The 24,573-nt window shown below is 42.3% G+C and overlaps 1 protein-coding gene across 1 annotated transcript in view; it reads right to left on the reverse strand.

Moving 5' to 3' along the window:
- The window catches only part of sec24b (SEC24 homolog B, COPII coat complex component), a 30,379-nt gene that overhangs the window by 1,407 nt on the left and 4,399 nt on the right, over positions 1-24,573 (reverse strand). The window contains exons 4-23 of the mRNA XM_037675163.1: positions 23,744-23,875; positions 16,940-17,023; positions 16,337-16,500; positions 14,589-14,773; positions 14,378-14,480; positions 12,269-12,395; positions 12,073-12,182; positions 11,839-11,951; positions 11,616-11,734; positions 10,579-10,634; positions 10,257-10,463; positions 9,586-9,709; positions 5,561-5,719; positions 5,307-5,480; positions 5,041-5,151; positions 4,227-4,402; positions 2,897-3,034; positions 2,662-2,766; positions 2,493-2,585; positions 2,058-2,161 (exon numbers count right to left, since the gene is read on the reverse strand). Of these exons, the coding sequence (XP_037531091.1) occupies positions 2,058-2,161; positions 2,493-2,585; positions 2,662-2,766; positions 2,897-3,034; positions 4,227-4,402; positions 5,041-5,151; positions 5,307-5,480; positions 5,561-5,719; positions 9,586-9,709; positions 10,257-10,463; positions 10,579-10,634; positions 11,616-11,734; positions 11,839-11,951; positions 12,073-12,182; positions 12,269-12,395; positions 14,378-14,480; positions 14,589-14,773; positions 16,337-16,500; positions 16,940-17,023; positions 23,744-23,875 (2,584 nt within the window). The remainder of the gene's footprint in view (positions 1-2,057; positions 2,162-2,492; positions 2,586-2,661; positions 2,767-2,896; positions 3,035-4,226; positions 4,403-5,040; positions 5,152-5,306; positions 5,481-5,560; positions 5,720-9,585; positions 9,710-10,256; positions 10,464-10,578; positions 10,635-11,615; positions 11,735-11,838; positions 11,952-12,072; positions 12,183-12,268; positions 12,396-14,377; positions 14,481-14,588; positions 14,774-16,336; positions 16,501-16,939; positions 17,024-23,743; positions 23,876-24,573) is intronic.

Genomic DNA, 24,573 nt, shown 5'->3' on the forward strand with positions numbered 1-24,573 from the left:
AGGAGGAGGACTCGCTGTGCATGTGTGTGAATGAGTGAGGAGGAGGAGGAGGACTCGCTGTGGCGACTCCTGAAGAGGGAACAGCCGAAAGACAAAGACCCTCCAACCTGAACCTGAAGCCGTCACTTCTCAACTAAAGCATAAAAAAAAACCTGCACAGAGCGAACGATGCAGCTGTTGTTGAGCCGTGCTGCTCCACCTTCCTGCTCAAACATCCACCCAAACACCACCCAGTCCGTTCACACTGACATCAGCCACAGCACCAGGCTGTAAATATGCAGCGGAGCAAAGCCGCACCTCAAACAGCAGAGGAGACTGAAACAATGCATTCCCCGTGGACGCCGTTACCGCCGTCCCCCGGCGAGCTCGCTGCCGACGCTTCGTCACTCTGGAAATAGATTTCAGTTGAGTCGGCTCAACGTGCAGCGGCCCGCTTCTGTTCGGAGGATTGTTTTTGTTCCAGTCGGGAGCTCGCAGGTTGGACTCTCACTGATGAAAAACAAGCCGTTTAATAATCTCGTCATTTAGAAATCAAAGTCAGATTGTTCCGTCTGGTTCAGCTCAGTCGCAGCGACAGAACCAGAGCAGACATCTCGTGCTTCTCGACCCTCGGCTGAGCTCCGTCTGCTCGAAAAGTCATGAAAACAATTCCCTTCAGCAGTCTTCATCAAATTACGTTACTGACATGAACTTACATAAACTAGAGGAACTACACTTCCTGCAAGAGTGCAGTGTGAATGCTTATTGCAGAAGGACTTGCTAAAAACAGCTGAAATTAGATAAAAACATGCTGAAATTTAGCTAAAATGGAAGAACAAGCCTAAATTAGAAGAAGAAAGCAGAATAAACACACATTTGCTAAATTAAGTTTAAATAAGGAGAAATGAGCACAAAAAATAAATGGCATTTAGTTATAAAAAGCTAAAATAAGCAAAAAAAGAGCTGAAAAGTACCTGAAAAGTCAGAAAAAAAAGCTTAAACTAACAGAAGGAAGTGGAAAGAGCTGAAATAAGCTAAACATGTGGCTTTAGTAGAAACAGCTAAATAGTAGTTGAAAGAGTAGCATAAAAAATTATTTAGGCTGAAAGTAGCAAAAATGACCATGAAAATTTTGTATTTATCTGAAAGCAGCCAAAATTAGCTAAAAACTGCTAAAGGTAGCTGAAAGCTATAACAAGTTTAAATTAGCAGAAGAAATCAAAAAGAACACGTTTGCTGAAAGAAGCAGAAATGGAAATTATCTGGAAAAAAAGCTGAAATTAGCAAAATACAGCTGCGTAGCTAAAAAAAGCAGAACGTAAGTAAACTTTATTTATATAGCACTTTTCATACATAAAAACGCAAAGTGCTTACAGAAATACAAAGTAGCTGAAATTACCAGAAGGAAGTGCAGAGAGCACATTTTTCATGATTCAGGCTGAAAAAAATTAAACGAGTGCAAAAAATGTGGAATTAGCTGAAATAGCTAAAATTAGCATAAAACAGCTAAATAGTAGCTGAAATAGCAGAAACTTGCAGAAATAAGCAGAAAGGGTCAAAACAAGCTGAAATTAGCTGAAAGTAGCTAAAAAAGTTTAAATTTGCAGCAGGAAGCTGAAAGAAGCTTGAAGCAGAACAAAATGTGAAAGGAGCAGTAAAAGATTTGAAGGATGTAAAATGATTTTAATTCGTTTTCTATGAGAGAAAAAAATGTCAGAAAAGGCTAAAACATTAGAAAAAGCTAAAGTTGCACCAATACCAAAAGTCACAGCAGGATTGTCCTGAAAGAGGTGAACGTTTTGATTTATGATTTGTGGAAACGGCTTCAAAACTGCGGGACGAGAAAGATGCTGAAAAACATACGGAAGAAAAAAGATCAAGGAAACCACCTGAATCAGGTTCCAGGTGAATCCACAGAAATCAGGTTTGTTGTGACCTTCACACAGTAAACTAAGGTCACTGACAGACGAACAAATCTCAAAAAACAGCTGTTGTATATTTTCATGTGATGCTGAAACCCTGGCTTTGACAGGATGAACCTGTCCCCCTCAGGACCCGGAGGCGGACGCGAGTCTTACTTGACGACGTGGACCGCGCAGCTGAAGGCTCGGTTGTCTTGCAGCCAGTCGAGGAACGCTCGGACTCTCTCAGACAGAGGAGTCTGCAGCTCAGGAACGTGACTCTGCGAGAACAAGAGGAGAACCAAAACATCAGCAACATCATTCTCGGTGCCGAGGACCCAGAACATGCCTGTGGCCGCGACTGAGGGTTCCGTAGGCAGCTCCGGGATTCAACGACCCGTTGTTACAAAAATAAAAATCACAGCGTAAACATCAGCTGACAGTTCGGGGTGTCGCCATCACGCCCACAGTGTGGTGGCGACAGAACCGCCGAGGAGGCTGCAGGAAACGCTGAAGCAGTAAATGTGTCTTTACAAGAACTGGAACAAAACATTTTCAGGGCAGCGAGCAGCTGCATTCAGCTCATGTCTGCCGAGTCGTCGTGTTACCGACCATGTTGGGGGGAACTGCAGCGTAGCTCGGACAGCCCAGGACGTCTCGGATGAACGTTTCACCGCAGCATTTTCCGACCCACAGATAAAACACCTGCAGGAAACAAACGGACACGTGACCGAGCTTCCAAGAGTTTAATCTTTCATTCGGTAAAGAAAGGCGTCCGTACGTCGCCGCAGTCCAGGAGGAAGGCTCCGTCTCTGCTCAGCCGGTCGGCCGAAAGGTGCAGCAGGTGAGGCTGAGGAACGACGGTGTCGTTCAGGTGGAGCGCCCCCTACAGGTCCAACAGAACAACAGAGGCGTTATGTGGACGCTCAACTTCAGAACGTTTTAAATGTTAAAAAAGGTCCAGATTCAACTCGACGTCCTGGTTTGGACCAAAGGTTCTGTTGGACGTGTCCCACCTGGTCAGACATGTTGTCCAGCCTGTAGAGGTCCGGATGGACCATCCTCATCAGCTGCGGCAGCGGCTGCGTCTTAAACTCACACATGGCGAAGACGCGCTCGTCCAGCCGCGTGCTCGTGCCGGTCCGAAGAGCTTTCTGGAACGAAACGTGAAGAAACTAAACACAAAAAACGTTTTCTGCTAAAATACAGCGAGAGCGCTGAAGGACTTCACTAAAACCTGTTGAAGCTAAAACTGAGATGGTAAGAGCTAAAAGAAGCAGGACAGGAGCTCAAAGCAGAAAAATGCCAGCTAAAAGCTAAAAGCAGCTAAGCGTGGGATAAAAGCCAAACGCAGCAAAACCTATTGTAGCAATCAGCTAGCTAAAGGCTACAAATAGCCAAATGTTTGTTAAAATTAGCAAAATATTAGCTAAAAACAGCAGAAGAGTGGCTAAAAGCTACCCTTCTGTAGCAGAAGGGTAGCTAAAAAAGTTTTAAGGAACAAAAAGGCTAACTAAAAGCTAAAAATGAGAAAAAGTTAGCTAAAACCATCAAAAGACTAGCTATAGCTAGCCTTTAGCTAGTAGCTATAAAAGATTAGCTAGAAGTTAAAAAGTGCAAACAGCTAAATAAAAGTTTGAAAAGGCTCAAAGCCAAAGGTAGCAAATGCACAGCTAAAAGTAACAGAATGATGGCTAAATGATAAATGTAGCAGAAGGTAGCTAAAATCCCAAAAGTAGTCAAAGGACAACTAAAAGTTAAAATTCTAAAAGGATAGCTAGAAGCTAAAAGTAGCAAAAAGCTGACAAAAAACAGAAATATGAAAAGGTTAGCTGAAAACTTAAAGTATCACGGAGCTAGATAAAAATTACAGGTAGCAAAAGGCTAACTAAATGCTAAAAATAGCTTTAAGCTACACATAGCAAAATATTAGCTACAAGTTAAAATAGCAAAAGGCTAACTATAAGCTAAAAGTATCAAAACTGAAGAGGACTCGATGCGTTTTTACAGGAAAATATTTGTAAATAAAGTTATTCTGATCAACACCTACAGTGTGTGTGTGTGTGTGTGTGTGTGTGTGTGTGTTCAAATAGGTGTAAACATGAATTCAGTCACAGTATGAGCAACTCTCCCCCAAGACTTCCTGTAAAATCTGTAATTCAGGACAGTAAGGGCGTGTCCCTGTGGGGACATTATTATTATTATTATTAAATTACATTATTAAAAATAATCAGATTGATGTTCAGGTCAGGGTTCTTTCAGGATGAGAGCTTCGTATTTTAACGAGTCAATTTAAAGTCGACGACATTTCTTCTCGTTTTGGTTCACTTCTAAACGCAGCCTCACCTGTTTGAGGAGCGCGAGGACGTAGAGGGGGAAGAGACGCATGACCGCGGGGACGACGAGTCCGGACTGCTGCAGGTTGGACACGCTGCTCCTGTAGGCGCTCATGAAGTCCACCACGGCGTTCACCACGGCGTCGCGGGCGTCCGACAGGCTGGACGACACGGACCGGTCGATGGCTGGAAACAAAAACAACGAATCAACTAAAATAAACGGATAAAAGACTTAAATCCAAAATCAAATTCCTAATTATGAAGAGAACTGAGATGTTAAAGCTCCTGGATCGAAATTAAAAATAGTGTTTTTTATTTTATTTTACCAGTACTGTCAGAAATTCAGCTGTTTTCCACACAAAACCAGCATAAATCCATACATTTACACACACATTTTTAAAAAAACTATCCCTCAAATAATTATTTAAATGAAAAAACAAATGCTTTAAACAACGATTACCGGTTCAAGGGCCAAATATTGTTTAAATCATTCCATGAACAAGCACCTACATTATATTTAACGTTAATAAATCTTGTTAATCTCGACATTTATGAGGCCAATCTAAAAGATGCAGATTAAATCTGGGTCCGAGTCATTTTTAACAATCTTAGGTTCGTGTTTTTGTGGACGTGTACAAAGAAAATAAAACGTGACGCACAGTTTATGCAAACAAGGGGTTCTTTTATGAATTAAAATAAATGTATTAATTAAAAAAAAGACAATTTGAGGTTAAATCTGGGAGTATAAATGCAACAAACAAGCAGCAGCAGTGACGCCTGGTTTGTTTTACAGATCCACACAGAACGAGCTCATACAGACTCACCCATGTTGGCGAGGAGGCACGTGACGGCCTGGACGTCGGCTCCGGCGTACACGTCGCTCAGCTGACTCACCACCGGCAGACACAGAGTGTGGACCCTGATTCGCCTTTTCCCTGCAGCGGCGAAACACAAATATTCAACAGCTCCGCCTGAATACGAGTAAAACCGAGGCGCTCTCTAGGAGCTGAAGCGTAACTCGGCTGAGTGAGAGATAAAAACTGAAGTCCAGTTGGTTGGAGACCTGTTTTTAACCGGGTCTTGTGTTCACCTTTACTGGACGTGTAGAGCAGGGCGGCCTGGAAGCAGGCCAGAGACGAGTCCGCCAGGGAGTCTTCGATGGACATCTGGACAGCGAAGGCAGAGTCCGGGTTCACATTAGCCAGGGACAGCAGGTCCGTGGAGCGCACGAAGAAGTTGCCGTGGAACGTATGGATGGACAATCCTGAAAAACACAAAGGAGGAACGTTCTAACGGAGCGGTGATGTGTGTGCACATGGGCTTAGCTGGCTCTGATCTCGACACCTTTGGTGCAGCGTATCCTCATGACCGCCTCGAAGCCGATCTTTCTGCTGAGGTAGCGCTCGAGGTCCTTCTGGAACTTCTCCAGCTGGGCCGGGTTGTGGATGTGATGAAAGGACGGGTAGTAGAAGACGCCTCCTGCCGAATACTTGGAGATGCAAGCTGAGGAGAATTTTTTCTTTTTAAATTTAAAACACAACTCCACCAACGTCTGACAAAACAACCACGGCGAGGAACGATTTTGAAAATCAAACCAGAACTCGGTTCACTAAAAATGTGCAGCGTTTGGTTTTACTCGTCTTGTTCACAAAGCAAATGATAAGATGCCGGCACAAACAGCTGTTAGGTTGAGCAGATGTGAGCTGTTGTCATCAGATCACAGAACAATTTAAATTCAGTCTTCTGTATAAAGCTGGCGCCCCCAACAGGACGCCTGGAGGAACACATCTCCAGGTTTACATGTCTGCCGTCTTCTTGAAGGCAGGTTGCTTCTGTTCCTATCAGTTCTGTCCCGAGATGTAATTACACCCAGCTCCAAGAGACTAAACGAGTCAAAGTCAAATTTATTTATAAAGCACATTTAAAACAGAAGCTGTTCCCAAAGTGCTTTACAATAAGGTCAAAAAGCATAAAAAATAAAAACAATGAAATAGTAAATCAAATCACACTGTGGTAAATGTCAGTGAAAACAGATGTTTTTAAAAGAGATTTAAAAACAGGAAGTGAGGTGGTCTGTCTAATGTTGCAGATTGTTCCAGAGTTCAGGGCCCACGACTGAAATAGCTCAATCTCCTCTGAGCTTCAACCAAAAGCAGCTGATCTGATGATCTCAGCACCCGAGAAGGAACATAAGGTTGAAGTAAGTCAGAGAGATATGAGGGTGGAAGGTCAACTTAAATGTCAACAGGACAATTTTAAAATCTATTCTGACACGTACAGGGAGCCAGTGAAGGGAGGACAAAACTGGTGAAACGTGCTCAAACCTACGAGTTCCTGTTAAGAGCTGAGCTGCAGCATTTTGGACGAGCTGGAGACGTGAAAGGGAGACCTGACCTCCAACATAAAGTGCGTTACAGTAGTCCAGCTGGGTTGTAACGAAGGCATGGACTATTTTTTCAAGGTCAAATCTGGTCAACACGAACTTAAGCTTTGCTATCTGCATTAACTGGAAGACGCTTTTCTGCAGAACAAAGTTTATTTATTAAACTTAAAGTCAGAGTTTAAAACCATCCCAGGATTTGTGTAGTGAACCTGATCTGAACCTGATCTGAACCTGATCTGACCTCAAATCTATCAGATGGACAGAGACTGTTATTTCATTGATCTGAATACAGTTTGAGCCATCTGATGACTTTCTTTCTTGAATTAATCAAGCAGAAAAGACAATTCTCTATAATCATTACTACTTTACAAATGTTTGATAATCAAATTGTGTTAGTTCACTCAATGTTTACAGGTTGAAAAGAACTACTCATTTTTATTTTACATAAACAGTAAGTAATGATTTTTATTCCTCATTCAAAGAAGAAATCAGGTTAATATGCATTTCTTGATTTTTCTGTCAGCAATGTAAGTATGTTAAAGGTCGGTTTTCGGTCAACTAAAATGTTTACCGAGAAAAATGTCATGTTTAATCTTTACAGAAGATACAGAAGAGTTTGACTCCACGAAGTCTGCTTTTCTGCAATAATCTCTCTGTCAGTTGTTGAACAATCTCATTCTCTGACCTCGACTTATGATAACATCTTACATCACAAACCACACCCTTTTTCTGGTCCATCGACCAATCAAAAAGCTCTCAAATGACCCGGAAGTCGACCCATTTAAAATGTGGCAACTTCCCAGTTCATGCAGAGGCGGAGGAGTTGCAAGAAGCTGAGACGCAGAGTCTGGGAGGGATAGAGTCCAAGAGTCTCAGAGTGATGGAGGTTCTGAAGAAGTTCTAGAGTCTGAGAGTTCTGAAGGCTGAAGGAGAAAACTCTGATGTCCGATGGAGAAAGTCTGATGTCTGAAGCCCAGAGTGCTTCCGTTGGAATACAGAATGCAGTGACGATGTTGGGATTATAATTTCTGTTTGAACACCACGCACGACTCTCGAAGGATTTCAGCTGCTCAACGGAGACGCTGAAAGAGTCTGAAGGATTCTATACCGAGCTGATTTCATCGTCAACCAGGTAACGATCTACTTCAACTGAGCGTACCGTCGCAAGCTGAGATCTGATGGAGCGTGCACGTTCTGGTCATAACAGATTAATTCCCTCACATATCTCTCTGTAAGATAAATCTCCATTCCATCTTAAACTCTGCTTTCTCCTAAAATCAGTACAGATATTTAGAAATATCTGAAGCTAAGTCCTCAATCACCGCCGTGTGATTGAAGCCCATTATTTTGTGAAACTTGTCTGTTATTATTTTCATATTTTGCCAAATTAATGTAAATGTTTGATGTTAAACTTTGATTCTGAAAATAAATGACCGCATTCATTTGATGGGTCAAAGATAATAACGTCTCTCGTTCGCATTTCTGTTAAAATTCAATGCACGACATTACACAGTCAGAAAGATGAGGAACTCGTGAAAAGTATGAATATATTTCCCTATATTGTCATACTACAGTTGGTGGCGTACGTACGTACGTTACTACTACACAGTTGTCATTAGGGGCTGGTAGACATTCTACCCATTTGGTAAACGCGCAGGTTACCGTGAGAAAATATTTATTTCCTCTAGAGGTCTTAGTGAGTGGTCCGACCCAGTCAATCTGGAGGTCCGACCATGGAAATGCAATGCCTCTACTATGCAGTGGTGCTCTGTGAAGTGGTCTGGATGGTTGAAACTGGCCACAAATCAGGCACCCTTTTATGTAGTCCTTGACATCCTTTTTCATTCCAGGCCAATAAGCAATTTGTTTTAATGCTTTCAGCGTGGCATTGTCACCTTTATGTCCTGCGGACGGAAGGTCATGTGCATGGACTAACATCACCCCCCTGTGGTCATGGGGGACCACGAACACAGGTGAGGACGTCCGTCCATGAGCGAAAGTTAGGATGCCCTTGAGTAGTTTTAGCTGTTTGCGCAGCTGAAAGAGGACTTTGAGGTCTGGATTGGAATCCAGCTCGTCTTTCGATGGAGTGTATTTGTCTGGGTCAGTCAGATACAACATCATCGAGTTAATTGCAGGATCCAACTTCTGAAGTTGGATGATGTCTGGGTCAGTCAGCATCGGGCGCACAGAAACTGTGTTATCAGCAGGTTTAGCTGCAGCTTGTGCGCGTGTGACTGCCATTACCTCAGTTGTAGCTTGTGACGACTGAGTGTTGAGTAGCCAGGAGGGGTCGAAGGACCACGTGGGTCCGTCAACGGCTCCTTCTTTGGCTAGGAGTCGAGGTTTACGGGATCAGAGACAGCGGTACAGCTACGGCTAAACACAATAACTTAAGTCTTCTGATCGTTGAAACCTAAAAAGGTTGAAGCCATCCATGCTTTGATGTCATCGATACATTTTAACAGAGGGTGAACGGAGTTGGGATTTAAGGGCAGATAAATCAAGACAATCATCATCATAACAATGAAATGAAAGACCAGGTTTCCTCAGGTAGACCCCAGGGAGCAGGTAAAGTGAAAACAGAAGGGGTCCAAGAATTGAGCCCTGTAGAACCCTGCAGGAAAGAGGCACTGATGCAGATTAACTATTTTCAACCTTAACACAAAGTCTTGTCACACAGGTACAAACGGAACCACTCTAATGCTGCACCTGTGATCCTAACCCAGTGTCCTAACCTTGACAGTGGTCAACAGCATCAAAAGCAGCGGTAAGGTCCACGAGTACAAGTATCACAAACTGACCAGAATCATTTGCTGACAGAATTTCATCACAAACCCTGACCAAAGCTGTTTCAGTGCTGTGTAACTGTTTAAAACCAGACTGAAACATTTCATCTTCATCCTTCAGGCTTCACAGATTTTAACGTGTCACACTCGGGTCTTTGAGAAACCATTGAAAGGACGGAGACAGAACTTGTTCTTACCGAGTGAAGCAAGGTCGGCGTACTGCGAGCTGAGAAGGAAGAGATCCACTCCGATCTGCTGACCTGAGCAGTCCAGAGCAAGTTTCTTGTAAAAATCTGTGGCAGGACCGAGGTGCTGCACTCCCTAAAAATAACATATTAATGACAAGAAGGTGAATTCTTGAGCTTTTTTTTTTGGGGACAAACACAAATATGACAAATAAAATAAATCAGTTCTGGGATAAAAGCATCGTGTTCAGTGAAGAACACAGGGCTGTACATAAAGATCGCACAAAATGTAAGAAACTTTTACAGCGTGGTTGATTATTTCTTTGATGCAACAATGGCCATCCTGGATTCTGACCTGGCAACGCAGATTTTGAAAATAACCTTTCTTACTTCTACATGCAGCAACACGCCAAAATGGAAGTCGGCTCCTCGCTTATTTTTGAAGTCACCGCTCTCACAACATTCACGTACTGTACTTCCCATCCCCCCGGTCTTAATCCACAACGGGGGACAATACACAGAATAAGATTCACTGCCAAGAAGCGTTGTTACAACAAAGAAGTAATCAATCAAACTTTATTTAGGCCTAAAAAAACGACATTTAGAGTTCGCGTTCTACCAGAAAACAATAAACGGAGTTCAGAGCAAACACGAACTGTGATGAAGTAAATTATAATGTGAACCTTGGTGCTCGAGCGCTGGTTTGGGTCTTCCCTCGACTGCAACTTCCCGGCGCCCAGCGTCGGCAGCTGCGTCTGGAAAACCGTGACGCGGCCGCCGGTGGGCGCCATGAGCTTGAAGGCCGCCTGCAAGGCCGGACCCAGGGCGCTGTGCGTCTCTGTGCTCTGACTGAACATGGCCGGCAGCGACGTCAGCAGCTCTTTCACCAGCTGGAAGAGAAACGTTTGCATTACACCAGCTCTGCTGAGCATCTCGGGTGTCGGCTGGCGTTTCCTTTTCTGCCATGCAAGGTAAGATTTACGACGAAGGAGAAGGAAGAAGTACCTCCTGACTCTCCTTTAGGTTCACCATCAAACTGTCATGAGACGGTATGAAGACATCTGCGAAGAAAGAAACGTGACGTTAAAACCAAACCAGAGGCTTTCCATCATTTCACCCTTCCTGGAACACCTTCTTCTTCTTCTTCTTAAGGAATTTAACTGGTTGTAATTAAACTTTCTTCAAGCCTCATGGCACAATTTACAATCCAGGATGGAGTCCTTCATCTTCCTGTTCATCATCCATATTCAAGCGACCGTTGATTCAGTTCACTTTGTTGATGTTTATTGGATTTTTCTTTAAATATTCCACTTCAGCAGACTCATTTAGCTGTCTGAAGAAGCAATGATCTCAGCTGCGATTGTTGTCTGATTCATGTGGTTCTCAAACTGGGGTCCCAGGGCCCCCGGGGGGGGTCCGCACAATGAATTACAAGTTATTACTTATAAGTTTATCATTTAACAAAGTGTATAAATACATATGGGGACCAATGTGCCAGGAAAACCAACATACTTAACCACAAAACAAAAAACAAACATACATTTCCATAACATTTAGGGGTTAAAATGGCAGGAAATTAAAATATATATATATTTAAATTTAATATTTTGGGCAGGAAAGACCCAAAAAGTTTGAGAACGCCTTGCTGACATTATGGGAATAAGTATTGTGTTCTTATGTGGACTTTAGTAAACTTGACTACATTATATCATATTATTATTATTATACATTATTGATGTTATTATTCAGGTCTCTCTTGTAAATGAGTCTTTGAGGCTCAATGGGATTAACCTGTATAAATAAAGGTTGAATGAATGAATATATAATAATAATAAAAAAGTGGAATGGGTGTTGAAATTCTGTATATATTGTTTTAAATAAGCTGCTTTTTGTGAGAAATTCCAACCCGTCATTAAAGAGAAGTTCAGATATCTGACGGGAAACAAGCAGAATAATTTACTGCCAGGTTAAAAAAACTAAAAATTATTCATCTACGCTGTCATAAAAAGCAGAAAGTTCTGTTCCTGAGTGACCAAACGTACCGTCGATGTCCGACACCACCAGCATCTGAGGCTGCGATAATCCCTCCTGCAGGTTGTAGAAGTGGATGGTGCTGTCAAAGGTGAGAAAACCCACCCTGGTGCGCGAATCCCCGGGGATCCTGAAAGGCACGACGCCGTCCGTCAGAACCCCAGTGAAGGAACCGGGACTCCGGTTCTTTTGGTTAATTTATTGGTGGCACAAAGACATCACATCACAACTCACTTGTCCAGATTCTCAAGCAGAGAGTCGCAGAAGAACTTCAGGTATCCTGCTTCCACGGCGTTGTGGGAAACATCGAGCACGAACAGGTAAACCGCCGGCTGCGGCGGTCGCAGCTGGAGAAGCAAAACAAACCGTAAAAAAAGCCAAATGTTCAGATCGTCTTAAGCTGCAGGAACAGCTCCATCTAGAGGACAAACACTCTCACTGCAATACAAGGGACGTGGAGGGTTTTACCATGTAGTCTGAGGAGGCGATGAACTCTACGGTGGAGTTTTGGACCTCCGGCCTCTTGTGCGGTTCCCCGTAAGACCTCGTTACTGGATTGTACATGAACTCATCTGGCACTAAAGAAAAGACAAAGCTGTGGAACGCGCCAGACTTCACTGGAAACGAAAAACGAGAATTTAAAAGCGTAAAGTACGTGGAATACCGTCGTTGACCCGGTAGCAGAGGTTGCACTTCCACCTGCGCTGGTCCAAAAACGTGACGAACGGATTGATGTAGGTTCGACAGGAGCGACAGCGCACTATCGTGTTGGAGGTGATGACCGGTAGCTGCTGCAGAGACGAGGACAGAGAGGAGTTAACGATGTGAGGAAACTTTGACACAAAACATTTGCTTCTTTTTGACTTTTCTACGAAACGCTCCTCTCTATGCTGCAGACTGAAGACGTCTTTATTCCCCGTCTAAAGGAATGTGGCTGAACGACAACTTTGACCTAAATGTCAGCTTTTCTTTCCACTTCCTGTCGAGGAAGAGCCTCAGCTGGTTTGACCCGGTCAACTCAGAGTTTAGAAGAAGCAGCCGTTATATTTTTAGGACAAACTTTGACCAGGATGCACTTTGCTCTTCTGGCAGCTTATCTGAAACTTACAGCTAAGATTAAACACAAACATCAAGAAGTTTTCATTCAGACCACCTTCAGAGGTGATCTGGACCGCTTGTATCCCAATAAGGTCTTAACGATGCAGGACCTCCTACTGAACTGACGAGTTAAAAGTTACAAGTTTTAATCAGAATCCTTCTTAATGAAAATGTCGTTTGTCAGGATTTTTTTAAACAGAGTGGATTATCCAGACGGTGCTGTGGGCTTCTTTGGTTCAGTGCTTGTTCTGAGTTCCTGGACCCTCTGTGGTCCCTGTAAGCTGTAACGTGCCGTCAGAGTCTGAGCGGCGTGACGTCGCCTCATTCACCCAATTAAACACAGCTGTCAGTGCACCGTTTTAATTTAATTCAGTTCGGTTTATTTATATACAGCCAAGTCGCAACAGAAGTCGTCTCAGGGCACTGAGATAAAAATAACAATTTAACATTATTTATCTGAGGAGCAGACCGCTTTGAGTTTAACTCCATCACAGCTTGAGCGAGCATGAAGGCGACTGTGGAAAGAAAAAACTCCCTCATGAGGAAGAAACCTTTAGCAGAACCAGGCTCAGGACAAGTGGTCATCTGCTTCAAGTTGAGAGGAACAGATACACAATGGCAGGTCAAGAATCACATGTTGAGATAGTATCAAATGAAAACTATTAAATTTTAACAATTAATTTAAGGACATGAGGTCAATTTGTCCTCTAGTGGTCTAAGCTTAAGGCAGCATAACAAACCAACCCTAACTATAGGATTTATCAAAGAGGAAAGTCTTCAAACTGGACCATGTGTCAGCCTCACGGACAGAAACTGGAAGTTGGTTCCACAAGAGAGGAGCCTGATAACCCATTCTGCTTTTGGAAACTCTAGGAACCACAAGTAAACCTGCAGTCTGAGAGCAAAGTGCTCCGTTAGGAAAATATGGAACAATAAGATCTGTTTTCTTTCATTTTAATGCAGTGGACCTCTAAAGGTCAGCACAGCCAGGGACCCTTCCTCGCCTGCCATGGTGGACCCATGTGGATTTGGCATCCTGTCTCTTTTTCAGGTTTGGCCCAAGTGGGCACCAGGAGCCAAGGCTCGACCCCCAGACCTGGCTCCAGGGAGATGCACCGGTTTACCTTTTTTTTCCCTGATGCGACCGACGTTTCTTCACCAAGGTTTTCTACTTTCAAGGTGTTCAAGTATCTGGGCGTCTTCTTCACGAGTGATGGATCGAGGCCTCGCACTCAGTAATGAGGACGTTGCTTCGATCGGTCGTGGTGAAGAGCGAGTTGAGTCGAAAGGCAAAGTTATGGATTTATCGGCCCGTCTATGTTCCGACCCTCACCTGTGGTCATGAGGTTTGGATCATTGTAGGACGGCTGGGCTCAGATGTCAGTTGAGGTGGTTCATCTGATTAGGACACCCCTCTCTTTGGAGATTTTCCAGGCACACCCCACTGGAAAGAATCCTCAGGACAAACCCAGAACTCTGGAGGGATTATATATATCCTCTTTGAAATGCTTTGTTTTTGTTCTAATGGCGGTACTCCAGTGCTGGAACAAAACCAGATTAGAGTTTCCATGGGGCCACCCTTCAGGCTGATATGTGATAACCTCCCGGCGCTCAGTCCAAACCGCCCGACATCAACTCGTCAAACATCTCTATAAATACGCTCGTTAGATCCTACCTGCAGGTCTCTGAAGGGGTGGAGGAGGAGCCCCAGAGGGAGTCTGGCCTTGTTGAGTAAAGCCTGGGTTTGTGGAATGCTGGTCAGGGTGCACCTGAAGGTTCTGGTCCACAGAGAACAATAGGAACAGAAACCTCAGATTAGATTCAAATGAAAGAAAGAGCAGCGACCAGGCAGCGTGTGCGGTGAGGCTTTTTAAACTACGACCTACTGTGGACTGCAGTTGACCTTCTTCAGGTCGGCGCCGACGTTGGGTTCAGGGGCCTCCAAGGGCCTCGGGGGCAGCAGGTTCCTCTCCTGCAGCAGGTTGACCGGCCTCAGGGCCTCCACCTCCAGCTCCGGTACCCCACTCAGCCCCCCCAGGGCTGCAGACAGCTGCGAAAGGCTGGGGAACGGCTGCGGAGAGGGAATAGGTGCTTTGAACCAGAGGGTGAAAACTTTCAGCTCCACGTAGAGCGAGGAGATTATTTCACAAATTATTTTCTTCTAAACATCCAGATCGATACGAGCCGAACGCATACCGAGACCTCGTCATAAAATGTTCAAACCTTCAAAGATACAATTTAAAATAAAAAGGGTTAGAAATAAAGTTTGTTGTATTTTAGCTGCAGAGTTGTTTCAATGCTAAAACTGAGCTAACACAGAGGTGTCAAAGCTAAAAGAAGCAGACCACTAACTAACAGCTAAAAAAATAAAAACTCTAGCCAAAAGACAAGAACAGCAAAACTGTAGCTAGGAGTTAAAAGTATTAAAAGCTATCTATTCTTTTACAACAGCAAAAGGCTAGCCAAAAGCTAAATAAAAAAAGCAAAAGGCCAACTGTAAGCTAAGTAGCAGAACAGTAGCTAAAGCTACAAGTGGCAAAATGGTAGCTATAAGCCAAAGACAGCAAAAATTGAGCTACAAGTAACAACCTAGTTAGAGAATAACAGTAACAAAAGGCTGGCAAAAGGCTAACTAAAAGTAGTAAAAAAGCTAGTTAAAGACTAAAAAAGCAAAAGGTTAACTGAAAGCTTAGTATTAGAATGGTCGCTAACAGCAAAAAGCAGCAAAATGGTAGCAGGAAGCTAATGATAGTGAAAGTGTAGCTAAAAAAATTAAAGTATCAAAATGCTAGCTAGAACATTTTAGTATCAAAAACTTTGCCAAAAGCAAAAAATAGCAAAAGGCTAAACGAGAGCTAAGTGACAGAACAGCAGCTAAATCAAAAACAGAGCAGTAGCTAGAAGCCAAAAGAAGCAAAAGGCTAGTTAAAAGTAGCAAAAGACTAGCTAGAATATAACAGTAGCAAAAGGCTGGTTACAAGTAGCAAAAGGCCAGTTTAAAGTAGCAAAAGGCTAGTTAAAAATAGCAAAAGGTTAGCTAGAAAATAACAGTAGCAAAAGGCTAGTTAAAAGTAGCAAAAGGCTAGTTAAAAATAGCAAAAGGCTAATTAAAAGTAGCAAAAGGCTAGTTAAAAGTAGCAAAAGGCTAGTTAAAAGTAGCAAAAGGCTAGTTAAAAATAGCAAAAGGCTAGTTAAAAGTAGCAAAAGGCCAGTTAAAAATAGCAAAAGATTAGCTAGAAAATAACAGTAGCAAAAGGTTAGTTAAAAGTAGCAAAAGGCTAGTTAAAAGTAGCAAAAGGCTAGTTAAAAGTAGCGTAAAAAGACAAAAACGTAAAGTTTGTTGAAGCAGATTTTAAAGAGTAAAATATTTTAGAGGGAACTGAAATGATTTCAATGTATTTTAATAAAGAAAATATTTATAAAAGAAGTTACCGGTAATTTATTGAAAAGTATAAAAGTTACAAAAACCACCAGTTACAGGACCCATTTTCTGAATGAGCCGAAGGTTTTGACATATAAATAAATAAAATAGCACAAAGCCTGCAGAAATATTTAATTACAAAAACACGTACAGAAAAATAAAAATCAGGAAACAACTCCGTGCAGTTCAATAAAACGTTAGACGCGGTCTCACCTGGGAGTACTGCTGGTAGCCCGACTGGCTGTAAAGGTTCTGAGCTGGAGGGGGGTCGGCGTGTTGGGTCGGGCCCTGCTGATAGGCTGGCGGTATGCTTTGGTAACCATAGCTACCGTAAGGTTGGGCCTGGTTGGACATATCATTGGAAGGAGGCATGGAATCTGTAAAAATAAACATTTGAGGCACTTTTCTTCAAAAGCCCAGAAACGTTTTCGTGCATTAAGGTGACGGTGAAGATGTGCAGTCCGCTCAGTAACAGGACACCGTCCCAACCTCGTCTGTTTAACATCTAAAGGCTGCAAAAATAAACAGATGTGCTCAGACAGAGGATCCTTTTCATGATCTCCAGTGCTCTGGTTTGCAGCTTTAACACGAGTTAACCAAAGCACTGAAAGTTATGGAGTTCTTTAATTCTCTGGGGTTAAATGGTCCATTTCTGGCAGATTATCAGGGTCAGACTGCAGGTGAACGGTCCGACGCCGCCTCGCATGTAAAGATGTTAGTAAAGAACAGTTTGGTCAAAAAAATGTTTTCTGGACATGTGCACACGGTGTTTTACTGCGAAATGTTTCCGGAGTTGTGCTCGTGAAGAAGACTTACCTGGAAAGCTGCCACCTTCCAGGGAATCGTAGTTGTCTGGAACCGGAGAGGCGCTGCCGGTACTGGAGGACGAGGTGTCGCCGCCTGAGAGCGAGCGGGAGACACGCAGGAAAAATAAAAAGTTAAACACGAGGGCTGCCTGAGAGGACGAAGCATGACGCTAATGAGGAAAACATGGAGGACAAAGACAAACATGTAAGAGCTCACGATCGTCAGAGAATAAAACTTCCATCTTCAGATTCCTGTTTAAACTTTACATTTTCATAAATAACTGGAAAAACTAAGCATGCATTGACAGTTCGGTCAGACCCCGGACTTATTATTTCAGACGTTTAGATCCTTTCCCCCCGAAAAACACAGTTTGAACATTTACTTGTAAACTATTTAAAATATTTATAACTTCTACACATTACCAGCTGATCGTTCACTGCCGCAGCTGGTTTTGAATGTGGGAGTCGTTGAGCTCATCTCAAAGGGAAACAGCCGCTCCGCGCTGGTTTATAACAGAAGAGTCAATATTGAACGTTTCTGAATTATTGTGACGTTTGAAAACATCCCAGAACATGAGAAGTCAACTATAAAAACTACAACAAAAAGGTAAAATAAACATTTCTTACAGATTTTGAATAATGAGCAATAAAAATAAAGTTTCAAAGCTTTTATTTTTGTAAATAAAAACAGTTTTATGGGTGTTTAAATTAGAATGCGGCTGATATATCAGTAGGGGCCGATATAGGAGTTTGGGGACATATCGTATCGATGATAATTGGTCCATATGCGCTGATATAAACACGGGAACAAGCCGTGTCCTTACTTGCAAAAGGCGTGATTGTACAATGTATCCAGCAGAGGGCGCATGAAGACCACTTTCAAGTCACTGCCGTTCCTTTAAGTTTCACTTTCAGCACAGACGAAGCAGTGAGCAATTTTGCTGAACAGAGCTGGGTAATTTTATTTTTAACTGATCTGTAAATTAATAAAAAAACAACATTAAAAAATTCTCTTCAATCCTCCAACCCGCTTGTCGTTAGCTACATGCCTCTCAGTTAGCAAGCTAACGTTTTGCATACGTTATTGCCTTGTAAATCTTTAACCAGAACAATAAATCTAACGTACCGTTAAATAGATCAGTGTTAGTAACATTATCTTTGTCATCCTCAATAAAATGCATTGTCTGAAATCTTTACTTCGATACAAAAAAATAAAAAATAAAAAAACTCCGATGCTGCAATCAATACTAATCAGACCATCATACGTGACCGACTGTTTAAACAACGAACAGGGAAGGGTGTTTCTTTGTTTACTTTATATTTTTCTAACACACTTGATAACTTTATGGTGAATAATGGAGGACAGAAGATGTTAGGAAGACTGTTCCAAGACTTAAGTGTTAAAACAGGTTTAAAAGTAGCCGTTTACTTAGATTCGTGGGGCTGGACAAAGAATTTTCAGCCATTATATCGTTATCGGCAGCCGCCTTCCTCTCACAGCATCGGTATTGGCAATAGCAAAAAAATTCCCTATAGGTCGAGTTCTAGTTTACATGTAATTAAGAGCTTGACATGATGCTTGTAACGTAATAGCAACTATTCCCATTTAACTCGTACCACTGTTGCATTTTATCCCGCTTCCCCACTCTGATTTCATACCAGTGTCCAGTTAACTGCAGAGAAAACGCTCAAAAATATTCTCAACATGAAGCTGTTAATCCAAGCGGGTCAAAGGGAAGGATGTAGAACAACAAGCCAACATGTAGCAGAGATCCGATTGGGCCGAACTCGATCCAATTACCTCAGACTAAATCTGAGCAGCAGACTGATGGATTACAGACTAGAAGAGGAAGAAAACCAGGACAGCCTGCTCATTTCTTCAACTCTGTCATTGATGAACACGATTTCGTCAAAAACAAAACATTTTTACATCTAAAATTGTTTTAGATCACTTGGTTTGCCCTTAATCTGGTTCCATCTCAGATTAAGTTGAAAGTCACAACTCCATTCAGACAATCTGAGGTGACACTAATCTGATTACCAACAGCCACTGAGGAAGACAGAGTCCGAGCTGAATGCTGCAACGTGTACGTGAATCAAAAACCGACTAACCAGCAGGACGGTTCCTAAAGAAGCACCTCAGCGGGTCTTTACTTAATAAAAGTTAGTCTGTACTAGAACCCGACTGATATGTACATTTTGGCTATCACCAATACCGATACTGGGAGGGAAAGGCGAATGTCAATAACCGATAAATTGGCTGAAAATTCTTGAGCTTTGTCCACCCCCAAGAATAAACAGTAACCTGTTTTAACACTTGAAGTCTTGAAACAGTCTTCTTAACGTCCGTTCACATTTTCTGTCCACTATCCACCATGAAGTTATCAAGTGTGTTATAAAAATATGAATTAAACAAAGAAACTCCCTTCCCCGTTCATTTTTTTAAACAGTCTGTCCCGTACGTTGAAGGTCCAATCAGCATTGATCACAGCAGCAGAGTTTGTTTTTTCTTTGTAGAGAAGTGAAGATTTCAGACAAACAATGCATTTTATTGAGGACAACAAAGATAATGTTGCCAACGCTGATGCACTGAACTCCCTCTCGGTTTTCAAATCCCGTTTAAAAATCTATTCCGTAGCTTTCAACACCAGATTATGTGTTTTGAACCTGTATGCTCCTCACAGGTTTGTCGTCATATTTATTATCTGCGACGTTTTTATGTCTATATTCTGATTTAACTTCATTTTGTATTTTGCTTTGTGTGTTGCCTGTTTTCTGTCTGCACAGCACTTTGGCTGGCCTTGTTGCTGTTTTAAGTGCTCTATAAATAAAATGGTATGGCATATTTTACCTCTACATTAGATTCTGCCATCATCATCTGCTGGATATATTGTACAATTATAGTAGTCGTTCGTTTATCACGGGGGGATACGTACCCTGATGACCTGCGATAAGTGAAAAACTGCCAAGTAGGAATAGTAGTACAAGTAGTAGTTTATTTTTTTCTTTAAAACCCTTCCCACACTCTTGCAATATTCTAAACAATGTTTCTAAACTCTTGGCCACGCCCACTTCTATGCTCTGCACGAGAACAGCTGATCAGCTGCAGCAGGAAGTTTATCTTGCAGTGTGAGCTGCACAAATGTGCAGCAGGTGCTAAATAATTCAAAACAATTAATTAAATTTTTTTTAAACATCTTCTGAGGACCACGAAAGGCTGTAAAATAAGAGATACACGTAAAAGACAGGTGAAGGATTATTTTACAACTAGTTGGGTTAATTAGTTACAGGTCATTAAGAGGAGTGAGGATAAAAAGAGCATTTTAGAAGTAAAGATGGGCAGAGGTCCACCAGTCTGTGAAAAACTGTCCAAAAATAGAAGAATAGTTTCAGAATAAAGTTCATCAGTGAAAGACTTTGAATCTCCATAATCTCAAATTCATAATCTCAGAGATGGGCACGGTTCTGCTGATCCGCTAACTTTTTGGTTAGCTGTGCCCCGCACTGTATAATCTCATCGCCAGATTAGAAGATTCTGTAGAAATCTGAGCTCAAAGGACGAGGCTGAACGTAAATATTGGATGATCATCTTCGGGTCCCCGGCATTAAAACCAGTTCTGGTTCCGTTCTGGGCTCAGAAACACTTCCACCAGATCATTATCTGTAAAGACAGCTCATCCATCATGTTTTTTCACTACGTTTCTTTCTCCTTTTAATTATAATTTTGTTTTCAATTGTAAAAAACAATAAATAAATTTGTATGAATCTTTAATGATTGTCTATTGTTGTCGTCACTCTTTGTTAAAATCCAGGCCTCTCTTGTAAATGCGTCCTCGTGGCTCAATGGGACTGACCGGTTTAAATAAAGGTTGAATTAATCCACAGGTGCTGCTTAAAGCTCTATCAGGCAAACAAGAATCCAGATGTGAACATCGTCCAGAACCGCTGCCGTCTTCTCTGGATCAGAGCTCGTTTAAAATGGACTGAAATGAAGTCCAGAACTGAAACCACGACGCACCATCCTCCGTACTGAAGAGGAGGGGGACCACCCAGACTGTTAGCAGCTCACAGTTCAGAAGCCTGCCTCTCTGATGGTGTGAGGGTGCATTAGTGCCTCTGGCATTGCCCATTTTACCGTTTCTAATACGTAAAATAGGCCAGCACACGCGTCAACGGTATCATCCCTAACATTGTACAAGCAGGGCGCCCCGTCAACAGAACTACAGCGTTTGTGTTTTTTGTTTAATAAACATTGAAAAAACACGTTTCCAGAGGTTGTTCTCATGGAAACGGGGCCTTATAGGGTAGACCACTTTGATTTGGTTATTTTAAAAGGAGCTCCATCATCTTCATCGATTTAATTTATAAAGCGCTTTAACACCAGCCACAGCTGAAACAATGTGCTGAACATCACTCCATGCTGAAAGAGTGGCCACACCAGCTACAGACGGAGTGTACGAACCAGAAGCAGTCATGAAACCATCTAGGCTGCAAAGCATCACAGAATACAGACGTTGAGCGGAACTGTAATAAAGGTCAACATCTGGAAAGGCTCCATCAGTGTACGAGTTTTAAAACATCTGCTCCCATCCAGCAAAGAAGACCAGGACTGTTGAGTCCTCCATCAGACCAGAATGAACTCCAGCACCCGGTCTTCTCTGGTCCTGGTTTTAAGACTGTTAAAATAAGCGAGGGCGCTTCACAGAAGGAAACAAAGAAAAACTTTTAGACGTGTCGCTGCCATAAAATTTTAAACGGTCTCGTTTCTCCCTCAAAAAAAAACAAAAAACGCACAGTTTCTCCATTTCAGCAGCTGATGGGTTTACCGCGCCCCGTTGTCGTTATGAAATTAGCAAATTATGGCGTTCTGTTTTTATTTACATTTCTAACAACCTACCGACTTTTTCTGAACCGGCGCGGTAACGCTGAAGCAGCTCGTGCTGCGAGAGTCGGAGCACCACCGGAGAGAGACGCCGAGCCCACGAGAGACGAACTGAAAACTAAAACAAGCCGTCTGCTGGGAGACGTGACGAAGACTGTTAGAAGAGCTCGGCGTGGTCTCCTGCGACCGGTCGGCAAACACCTGTCGACAGGGGAGCGGCTATTTTTACCACCTGCTAACCTGTGGCTGATGAAGAAACGCTCCTCGGGGACCGTCACGAGCAGAACGTGCTTTGAATGCAAAGCAGCTAGTTTGTCTACGCGAGCCGTAAAAGACGGTGTTTGATTTTGGATGTTGTTTCTGGTCTGTCTGATTTTAATTTAAGCAAAGAAGAGTCAAAAACAAACGTGTGATTAATTTAAATTATTGAGGGGGAAAGGGAATATTTTTTGTTTCTTGTTGCCATTTCAGCTTTAATAAAGAAAAACACATTAAACAAGTGGAAGACGAGCAACTGAGGCCTAAAAATCACTGAATAACTAAACTTTTCCATTAGTCTGATGTTTGAACAACAATGCAAATACAGGACATTATGTAAAACTGTGTTACGTACAACAATAGATGATCATTTGCATTTTAAAACAACAATGTTGCACTAAAGCAGAAACGGTGCGCTTCTATTCTTCCCAAGGCATCGAGAGCGTCCAAAGCTAGAAGTTAAGAAAAAATAAAGTTTTAGACCATATAATCTTGTTTATTCATTTATTTGTTTTAAGTGTTATAGTGCCATATTTGAGTTCATCTGCGTTGCTTTAATCAACACAAGTTGTTTTTAAATGCGTTGTAAAATAAACTTTTATAATTTGTTGTCAGATTGGTTTTTTGTTATTTTTAGAAAAACATCTGAATTCAAATAAAGATGCATTTATTCATTTTAAAATAAACTTGTACGCGTTTTGCTTATTTAATGCTTTTCTTTCCCGTTTTATTGTTTCCATCTTATGTGAAGCACTTTCTTATATAAAAGGTGGTTCATAAATAAAAGTTTGCTTGATTTTTATGTAAACTAAATAAACATCCTGCTAAATAAAACTCAGGACTGAAGCTTGGCTTTCATTTCCACCGATCTGTCAGCAGGGTGGACAAATAAACAATTCATTCATTTATTATTTTTGTGTGTAGATGTTTTTTTTCTTTTAAGCCCAACCTTCATCGATAACATCTTGTGCACCACTGGAAGAAGCTTTGAGGCACCAAATGCTAATCTACCTCCATTAACTGTTTCCAAGAGGGAACCAAAGAACTTCGATGCGTTTGGAGCTGCAATTAATTTGGAGGCGGTCAGATCAAGGTGGAGAACTCTGACGAGATTATTTAAAAGGAAGTTGCACAGATGAAGAGAAATAAACGGATCAGGTGCACGATGAGCAGAAGTCCTGATGCATGCTCAGTAATCCAGGTGGATTAATCTAACGAGGTGGAGTCAGGTCCTCTGGACGGGGTCTTCTTTGTTGAAACAAGAGCTGAGTGATGCAATATCTCTTACAATGCTCCTATTGCATCACTCAGCCCTCTGTGAATAGCAAGCGGCCATCAGGGCACTAACAATCCATTGTTAGGTTGATGGTTCCCCATGTGAATAGTTCTGGATGTCATCAGCAAACTGTTTGATCCACTACAGGAAGGTGCTGCTTATAAGACTGAGTTTGTTGCAGCTCCTCAGACTCAAGAAGTCTTTTGGATAAAAGACGAAACGTTTCAACAAGAAGAATCCGTCTAGAGGACCCGACTCTTGTTAGATGAGCAGAAGTGACCGACAGCGGAGCAGAGGAGGCGGTGAAGACACGTTTAGGGGTTCAGAACATCGAGATGAGTTTATGAGGGGACAAAGTGGTAACAAGATGGACAGAGTGAGATAAAGCTAAAGCAGACCTGCTTCCTCATCCTCATCCTCCTCCTCATCATCCTCATCAGAGCTGGATGAAGAGAGGGCTCCCGCTGGGCCCGAGGCGGCGCCGGAGGCTGAGCTAGCCCCACTTTTAGCAACATATCCGTACGTCCGGCCTGTTGGAAGGGGGAGCGGCAGAGGTTCATCAGAAAACAGAGATCAGGTGGACGTCTTTGTCCACCAGAGGAAATCACATCAAATCACCTAAAAACGTCTTGCGGTCGTGTCATTTGTGACGTCTCGGTGAACACTTTTACCCATAAAACGCTACAAATACCAGCAAAATGCACAAATCTGTGCATCTTAAATAACAGATTCAAGTATTTACTTTTTTAAGCGATCAAGATTTCTTTATCACGTGCAGTTCTCCTTTAAAAAGCCCATTCCAAACAAGAATAAACTCTCAAAGTCGCCTTTCAAACAAGCAAAAGTTTACAGAGTACATTTGAAAAGTAAAACAAAAAATCTATTTAGTATTATTTTGTGTGTAGCGCACCACAAATATCTCTAGGTGTAGATTAAATGCGACTCAGGCGTGTTTTTGCCTGAAAAGACTTGCCGACTGTCGTTCAGGTTTACTAAATAAAACTAAAATTTATCTCAAGGGTTCGGTGCCAACATCAACAACTGTTGCAACCAGCCGAAGAATCCCAGCTAAAACTGATCTAGAGGCTTATTTGAAGACAACAGAAACATGTGATGCTCTTCGGAGGCAGATACAACTATTTCTGACTAAAGAAAGTGAAAATGGATCGGAAGCGTTCGTGTGTTAACCGAACGAGCTGTAGACCGTTTCAGGAGCGTAGAGAGTCGT

The sequence above is a fragment of the Nematolebias whitei genome, chromosome 4 (genome assembly GCF_014905685.2).
Source record: "Nematolebias whitei isolate Nwh7 chromosome 4, NemWhi1, whole genome shotgun sequence".
Classification (NCBI taxonomy): domain Eukaryota; kingdom Metazoa; phylum Chordata; class Actinopteri; order Cyprinodontiformes; family Rivulidae; genus Nematolebias; species Nematolebias whitei.